The sequence below is a fragment of the Poecilia latipinna genome, unplaced genomic scaffold (assembly GCF_001443285.1).
Source record: "Poecilia latipinna isolate Pla-1442-1.1 unplaced genomic scaffold, P_latipinna-1.0 Scaffold3094, whole genome shotgun sequence".
In the NCBI taxonomy this organism is placed as follows: Eukaryota; Metazoa; Chordata; class Actinopteri; order Cyprinodontiformes; family Poeciliidae; genus Poecilia; species Poecilia latipinna.
The window spans coordinates 37,988-46,475 of NW_015115710.1; the positions used below are offsets into that span (position 1 = coordinate 37,988).

At 38.8% G+C, this 8,488-nt stretch overlaps 1 protein-coding gene across 3 annotated transcripts; it reads left to right on the top strand.

Annotated features, from left to right (window-relative positions):
* The first annotated feature begins 961 nt into the window (after positions 1–961).
* On the top strand, positions 962–5,539 carry LOC106940107 (gap junction alpha-3 protein-like). Of its 3 annotated transcripts, XM_015022749.1 has the most exons (3): positions 962–1,234; positions 1,465–1,602; positions 3,142–5,539. In XM_015022749.1, the coding sequence occupies exon 3, from the start codon at positions 3,180–3,182 to the stop codon at positions 4,248–4,250; it is 1,071 nt and encodes a 356-aa protein (XP_014878235.1). In that variant the 5' UTR covers positions 962–1,234; positions 1,465–1,602; positions 3,142–3,179; the 3' UTR covers positions 4,251–5,539. The 3 variants fall into 3 exon arrangements, with proteins under 3 accessions (XP_014878235.1, XP_014878234.1, XP_014878233.1); XM_015022748.1 differs by lacking the exon at positions 1,465–1,602; XM_015022747.1 differs by lacking the exons at positions 962–1,234; positions 1,465–1,602 and adding an exon at positions 2,266–2,364 and having other exon boundaries at positions 3,142–5,538.
* The last annotated feature ends 2,949 nt before the right edge of the window (positions 5,540–8,488 follow it).

The following is an 8,488-nucleotide window of genomic DNA, read 5'->3' on the forward strand; positions in this document are numbered from 1 at the left end:
TTAAAAAAAAAAAAAAAAAACCCCCCCGAAAAAGAAAAAACCAAAAAAAAAAGAAAAAAAAAAAAAAAAAAAAAAAAAGTAAATCAGCTTTTGCAGTAATGACATACTTTATTATTGGGATCTGACCCTTTTGGCTGAAAGTTGTTAAATTGGCTACAGTTAAAAATCTAATTACAACTGCTGCCAAGAAAAGGTTTTTATTATCCTGAAACCATTTTTGTGTTAAAAGTTATTCAATAGCTCAACCAAACGAATCGCACATCTATAAATCCTAAGTTAAATTATGCAAATGTTTTTGTTATTTAATCCTGACAGCATGATGTTGCCACCACTGTGTTTTTTTTATGTGTTAATGGGGGATTTGCAATGCTTCCTTTGCATGTAGCTAAGCCAACAATTTCAGTTTTGGTGTGTTTTTCATGTGTTTAGTGTGCTCTGTTTTAATCCCAGCTCTGCTACAAACCTCTCCACAACTTCATCTGTGACACATCCAGGGGACACGTTGATCTTCATTACCAAATTTTTGAGCCCTTAACAGAAAACATGCATTTAATACTGAGAATAAATTCAATGCAGATGGACTCTTTCTGCTAATAAGGTGATTTCTAAAGCCTTGTGGTTCTCCCAGATTTTAATTATAGGAATGAGAATAAAAGAAACAGAATATTCCATACACATTACATTTATGCTCTCCTGATACAATAAAAGAAGGCTTGTGGTTGTAGCGTGACAAAACTGTGAAAAAATGTACCATAATACGATTGTAAGGCAACATAGCTGTTAAAGCAACTCTGCTCGACTAAAATGTTTACTTTCTAAATTCTCAGACTGAATTTCTTGATAAGTTCTTGATCCTGAAGCTGCAAAAACAAAGTCAGGGGGGGATTCATGTCACTAAAAGATTAGCATTGCAGCCACTCCCCACGCCATGAATTATATTTAGAGCTCACCAACACGTCAGCTTATCTGCTGGACTCTTCAGCTGCCTCTCAGTTCAAAAGAAAAATCTGAGACGTTTCAACAAACTGGAAACGTTTCATCTGGTTTAGCTGTGGCTCCTCTTCTGAACAAGCACTTTGGGGAAGTCGCCATAATACCAGGCAGTTCCACGGACTGCTCGGTGAAAACTATCTTGGAGAAGATTGTCTTTGTGCTTCAGTTTCCTATAAAGTGGCCCCACTGTGAGGTGAAGAGTCCCACTCAGCTGAAGACTGAGGGAAATGAACATTATCAGGTAGGTCTTTCTCCAAGTAGACAGATAGGAACGTGTCATACTTTATCAAACACCTATATGATCCCTGAAAACACAGACAGCAGTCCAGGTTAAATAGCATGGCTGGGTTCTTGTGGATATCGACTCCACAGTTCTGCCTCATAGTCTGTATTTTGAACAGATACTCAAATCTCCATACGTTTAATGATATGTTCACTTTTAAATGACAACTGCAACTATTTTTAAAACAGCATGCGTGGTTTGGTTGGACACACTGTCACAAGATCCCCGGCAAGCCCAGCAGTCTCACCGAGACCGCTTCAGGAATCGCACAGTCCAGGACGTTCCTACTAGCAGACATTAAGGACGCCACAACAAGAAAAACAAAGGTTGACTTCATGAGAGATCAGTATCTATCATGAAGATACAGATCCTTACAATAGATACAAAAGACACAATACATTTTCTGAAGTATTATAGTAGAGAATATTAATTATAAAGAATCTGGTAATTACAAAATTGTCAGGATTTGAGTTTTCTGTGTAATTATGTTTGGTTTTTTGTGTTAATTTAGATCTGTGTTCCCTGTGAGTCTTTCCTTCTGCTCCCTTATTGTTTCCCAGTGTGTCTTGTCTCGTTGATTACCCTTAAGTTTCACGTCAGTAAATTATATGTTATGCTGCCCCAGTCATTGTTGACTCATGGTTGCTAAAAGCTTTACAAGACCGACTAATTTTAGTGACACAGTGGGAGTAAAATATTTAATAAAAATGTACTACATGAGACTGTCTTTATTTTCATTCTTACATTTAACTTTATGGCATACAAATTTACAAGTTGATCGCCGATATTGTCTCCAAATGTATTCTGGGTAAAACATGTCACCAACCATCCACAACGTCATCATCACTCAGAGATACTTAGGAAGTTTGATGGACTCAACGTGACATAGTCGCTCACCATGGTGCCGAAGCTTGTTGCGGTTTTTAGTATTTTATAAAATCGTGTTTTCATGAGCTTTGTTATTTTGGGCATAAAGGGCCCGGTCATTAGCCCCGCCCCCCGGCCCGACGCCGACTTGTTCCGCCACCTAGCCCACCTGTTGTCTCTGTCCCTCGTCAGATCCTTGTATATTGAGTGTCGTTGTCAAAGTAAGTCGCATAGTCTCTCGCATGTACGAGTTGTCACAGTAGAACTGTCGAGTCCTGTGTCTGCTTCAGCTCTCCTGTGCTCTCTTTATTTTTGATCAGTTGCTACCAGTAATTAGCCTTAGCTTTTGTTTCACTGTGCTGCCTGCTTTTGTTTCACTGTGCTGCCTGCTTTTGTTTCACTGTGCTGCCTGCTTTTGTTTCACTGTGCTGCCTGCTTTTGCTTCACTGTGCTGCCTGCTTTTGCTTCACTGTGCTTTTTGCTCAATGTGGACTGTTTGAGCTAATAATTAAACATTAATTCACCTTTCATCTTCATCACCCTGGGTCTCAGTGTTCGCACTCACCACCACACATCACAACTCATGGCAAAAAATTAATTGTGTCAATATTTCAGATGTGTGTTCTTTATATTGCTTAGAAGAAAAACAGGAGTACTCAGAAGATTGTTTGACAATTCATAGTAGTTTATCAGCACAGATAAAATCTAAATTCCCACAGAGAAAAGAAACATTTCTAAGTGTTTTTGGTGTGGTAGCTGATGCTTTTGCATAAATGGTGGAACCTTGTTGTAGGACACAGGTTAGTTTTCTGTGGTCATTTTGAAGCTACTGTCCTGCCCCCACCTGTTTCCACAAAGTGTGTCAACAACGGCCCAAATTGTTGAAAACTGAGTTGAACTCAGAATTAATTTTCATTATTTTTAAGTCAGAGGTTTCTTGTCTTTTACTGAACAATTTTTTTTTACTAATTTTAAATGAATTTTCCTAATTCTTGCAGGTTTGTTCCCAGGCTTTATTGATCATTCGTGAGCCTCCATGGCGGACTGGAACTTCTTGGGGAAGCTGCTGGAGAGTGCCCAGTTCCACTCAACCGTGGTGGGCAAGGTCTGGCTCACGGTGCTGTTCATCTTCCGCATCCTGGTGCTCGGAGCCGCTGCTGAGAAAGTGTGGGGAGATGAGCAATCCGGCTTTACATGCGACACCAAGCAGCCCGGTTGCCAAAACGTCTGCTACGACAAGACCTTCCCCATATCTCACACCCGCTTCTGGGTGATGCAGATCATCTTCGTCTCCACGCCTACTCTTATTTATCTGGGTCACATCCTTCACCTGGTCCGCATGGAGGAAAAGAAGAAGGAGAAACTCAAGGACCTTGCCATAAAGAATGAAAAACAACAAGATCTAATTAGCAATAAGCCCGGAAAGGCCTCCATTAAGGACGATCAGGGCCATGTGCGTCTGCATGGTGCACTTCTGCGGACGTATGTCTTCAACATCATCTTCAAGACTCTCTTCGAAGTGGCATTCATCGTAGCTCAGTATTTCCTGTATGGGTTTGAGCTGAAGCCGATGTACACCTGTGACCGCTGGCCCTGCCCTAACGTGGTGAACTGCTACATCTCTCGACCTACAGAGAAGACGGTCTTCATCCTTTTCATGCTGGCAGTAGCTTCGTTGTCCCTTCTGCTAAATTTGGTGGAAATATACCATTTAGGTTTCAAAAAATGCCACCAGGGTCTTTGCTGCAGAAGGTCAAAGATGGAAAGGGAAGCTCCCAAGGCCTTAGGTGAGGGGGTGATACCTTTCGTTCCAAACTACACCTACTTTACAGGTCACTCTACAGTGGCTGAGCCCTTTCCTGCAAACTCAAAGTACAGCACAGCAGAGCCAAACTCTCCTTACAGCCCCTACAACAGCAAAGCAGTTTACAAGCAGAACAGAGACAACATGGCTGTAGAGAGAAAAGGCCGATCAGACGGAGACGATGCAGAGAAGACAAAAACATCCGGTCCTGTTATTGATACTCCTGTGGAAAACCAGCGTAGAAACAGTCAGTCCAGCAAGCACAGCAACAACAAGGGCAGGTTGGACGACCTGAAGATCTGAGAACTTCATGTTTCCACCCAAGACTCAGGGACTACAGGAAAAACCCATCACCGGATGTGATGCATCTTAGAAAACTGTTAGCTCCAGAGAGGTTGGATTGAGCCACTCAGTAAGGCAGAATTTCAGAACAGAAGTATTGGGATGAATTTTGAAGGTTTGAGAGTTTATAGGCAATATCAAAAATCTTTGACAAAGTAGACAGAAAAAAAAAATAATTTTGTAACTGATTGCATTTACCACTTTGATCAATGAAATATTGGCAATGGTAATAATTGTGTGTTGTAATTGTAAACTTGAGGGATCTCTTTAAGATGTGTCATTTCTGCATTACCTACTGACTATATCGCTGAGTAATCCTCAGATGCATGGAGAAACAATATATTGTTTTCAACGGGTTAATTTGCACTGTTATGGCATGATGAATGTATGACCTGTTATTGTTGGAGATTTTCCTGATATGTTTACAATACTGACAAGTTTTAATGTAAATTTAAGACTGAATGTTTTAACTGCAAAACTACACGCTACAATATAAAATGACTACTACACTAACATTTTTAAGAAGCCATGGTGCTGTTCGTTTACAACTTTAATAGCTTATTGTGTAATTTTTTTTTTGTTTAAATGGTTGCTATCTTTTTGTTTTGGGACAAATTTTTGTCATTTTTGTGTAGATTTGATTAGTTCTGCAATATTTTGCCTTGGTAGGTCGAATGGTAGCTACTGCCGTTGAATTCTCCGTTTGTTTATAATGGTACAGCTTTTCGTCACAGAGTACCGCATTCGCTTTTTTAAATAAAAAGTTGCTAGAGAAGATTCAAAAGTCTCCAAATATAGGGACAAAGTAGATAAGTTGGTCAACAGCGGTTTTCTCATTTCAGCCCTGCTTACCCCCTGCGTTTATCCCACAGTTGGTTGGGCATTTTGGTGTCTTTTGCCCACTTTGGAGGAATTTTTCAAAATACAGTATGTATGCTTTCAGCAGGGTTAATTACATTTAAGAAGATTTTTCAGCTGCTTAGATTAATAATATATCTTTGTGCCAAAAATATCTTTGGCCGCTGATTTTTTATTTATTTTTTAGTTTTTTGGGGTGCATCAAATGTTTTCGTTTTTTTTATCAGTCTTGTTAAAATTAACCCCTTTTACAAAAACATTTCATGCAGATGTCTTAAATTTCAAAAGTACATACCTCTGAACTAGCAGTTCATATTATTCGATTGTATTTGTTTTGGACTTGGAGAATTATGCCTATGATACTTTGAAAAATAAATGGTTGTCAAAGGAGTTTATGGATTTTTGTAAAGTGGTCTTTGAAAACAAAAAGTGTGAAGTCTTTATTCTGACTGTACATTACTTCAACACTCTGATTCAAATGCCATTTGAAGGATGTGATTGCAAAGGTGGGGCAGATGTCCTGACTTCGTCATAGGCAATCTGTCTCCACTGTGTCATTTGCTCCTGAAAGGCCAGTTTAATGGTATCTACAAAAAAGGTTATCATATTGTCAATCATAAAATTAAATCCTGCAATACATGTATGAAAACCTTTGATCAGAGCTGAATATTAATATTAGTTTTTAGGACATTGTACATTGAGTACATTAAAGAAGTTGTAAGATCTTTATAGAATACATTTGTGAGGATTTGTTGAACTAGGTGTTCACAATTTACAAATTGCTCAAAGGATCAGTTCAGTTCTGTTCTGTTGACAGACACACATCAGTGTGGATGCACACATTCCCGACCACATACCTTCATACACTGGTGAGAGCCGAGGCTGCAAAGGAGTCCTGTCTGCTGGCTATATATAGCGGCCCTGCAGACTTGACAGAGTATCCTTGCTAAAATGGGGGTAGGGGACCAAGTGTTTTCTCCTGCATAAGGAAAATTCTAACATTTTTAAAGCTTATTAGAAAAATCAGCCACATCTAACATTCAGAAGTCACGCTGTCTTTAAAATGCTGGACAGATTGAACAGTGGAGCTATGCGTCTTCTACCGTATTATCATTAAATGCTGGAAAATGTTGCCAGCTGAACCTTAAAGTGTAAGCTGATCTCACAGAAAAGTAAATTTTTATTACACCCATATAACTGTCACTGACAGGTTGGTTAGACCTTTTTTCTTCTTTTTTAGAAACTGACGGATCTTTACTGTAGTTTTCTACTCTTATGCTGTGAACTACAAGATCTCCAAAATTTCCAAAGCACTCTAATCCACTTGTCAATTCGTGGCAAATCACTGTCTCTATTTTTAATAAAGCATACATTTAAGATTTAGCACGTTATGTTTACAACCTGACAGGTAAAACTAATGGTATTGATCATCAGTAAGTAATTTTTTGCATGGTGAGTTGATGCTGTAACGTGTCTATAGAGGAACGATTATTTCCTGCTCGGTGAAAATGGGTTTCCTGATCCTAATCTTTGCCCGTGACGTATTTAATGCTCTTGTTCGTCACTACGAACTTACGGTCCAGGGAATCTCCCTGTCATAAATAACCATCCCTTGCTAAGAGAGAAATGCTGAGCTGAATGAGGCAGCTGCTAATATTAAGGAAGGCCAACACTGACTGAACAGCTTCATTCACTATCTCTGCTGGCATTCCTAAAACTACAGTCAGGCTTCAAGTCTAAAAGAAAATCGATATCATCGTTCAAAACTTCTCCTGTTTGATGATTGGCCAGTTTGAAATTTTACTGGAGAAATTCACTTCAATGGGAGAAAGCCCAGACGTGGCACTGAGGGGAGATTAGAATCAAGTGGTCAGGCTATTTTAGATCACAAATGAGAAAATGTAAAAAATCATAACGGCCTTACTGTTTCATAGGTTACTTTAAGAAGCTCCAGTGCGTCTCTGTATGAATATTCCCTTAGGGGACAGCTGAACAGATGTCAAGGAAGGATGTTCACAATTTCTAATAATGCTGACATATTACAGCTTCTAAAGGCATCAAACGGTAATTTAATATTGTTTTACAGATAAACGAAATACATTAACAAATTTGATTAAAACTCAAAAATGTATCGTAAACTAGAATGAATTGAAAACTCTCCATGCACTTTTTGAACAATTCTTGTTTATTAAACTACAGAGATTTTTTTTGTCCTTTTAGAAATGCATGTCATGGCAGACAAACAAACATATGCAAACCTATTTCTGCACATGTGGATGTGCTTCAAATGGCAGCTGACAGTAAGCTCATCACATTCACCATGACCTTTACAGATGCCTGCCTTATGTGATCTGCAGGTTTATCCGGTACTTTATTTCTAGTCTTTCATTGGCTGACGTCTCATCACTTGTAAAGGAAAACAAATTCCATCTTCATTAGTAACCGGTAGTTCAACTTTTACCTTCCGTACTCCATTTCCTACTGCTGAGATCTCCAGCTTAGATAAAATATTTCTAACTAGATTTGTAGAGCACACTTGATAAAGTCAAAGATCTGTCACTTAATACATGTGAAAACACATTACATAGACTCTATTCGCCTGACCACATCTCTAACAAACATTTGGTAACTTCTGAAGGGAGTTTGTGTCACATAGTTTTATTTAGGGGTATCAGAATAAAAGGTGCCTCAATATAAATATGGTTAGACACTTATGTGTTAAAATGTTGAAAACTATATAATAACTTTTGACATTTGTAGCTGTAATATGATAAAAAAAATTAAAAGGTTCATGATGATTTGCAAGACACCATTTTGTCCATTTAGTGTGCTAGAACAACAGAGACAAACAACCTGATATTTAAGTTGTCAGGTTGCTCTCATAATGAAGGTGATTATTCTTAAGAACTAGGAAAGATCAAACAGGAAGTGAAGCAGCGCCCAGGTGACTAGTAACCTCCCTCTGTATATTACTAGACAGGTTCTTCACTGGATTTTGTATCGCTAAGTCGAGAGAATGAAGAGACACAGGACTCTCAGCCACTTTAGGACAAAAAGGTAGGGTTTTCTCCATAGTTAATTACAAACAATGTGATCAGAACTCACTCATACATGACCACTGAGACTTTTTGAAAACTCTTTTTCTAAGATTTTGTGACATTGGTGGTTTTATTTGAAGTGAACAGAAAGGGAAGGACAGAGAGCGAAGACATGAGATCAGGAGTAGAAACCTTACAAATCCCAGCAGCTTCTGAATGTGGGACATCCAGTTAAAGACCTGTTTCTGCTGCCTCATGTTTCTCCTGTCTCATGTTTCTCCTGCCTCATGTTTCTCCTGCCTC

Coding starts and splice junctions, on each gene's coding strand:
- LOC106940107 (XM_015022749.1), top strand. CDS start 3,180: ATGGCGGACTGGAACTTCTTGGGGAAGCTGCTGGAGAGTGCCCAGTTC.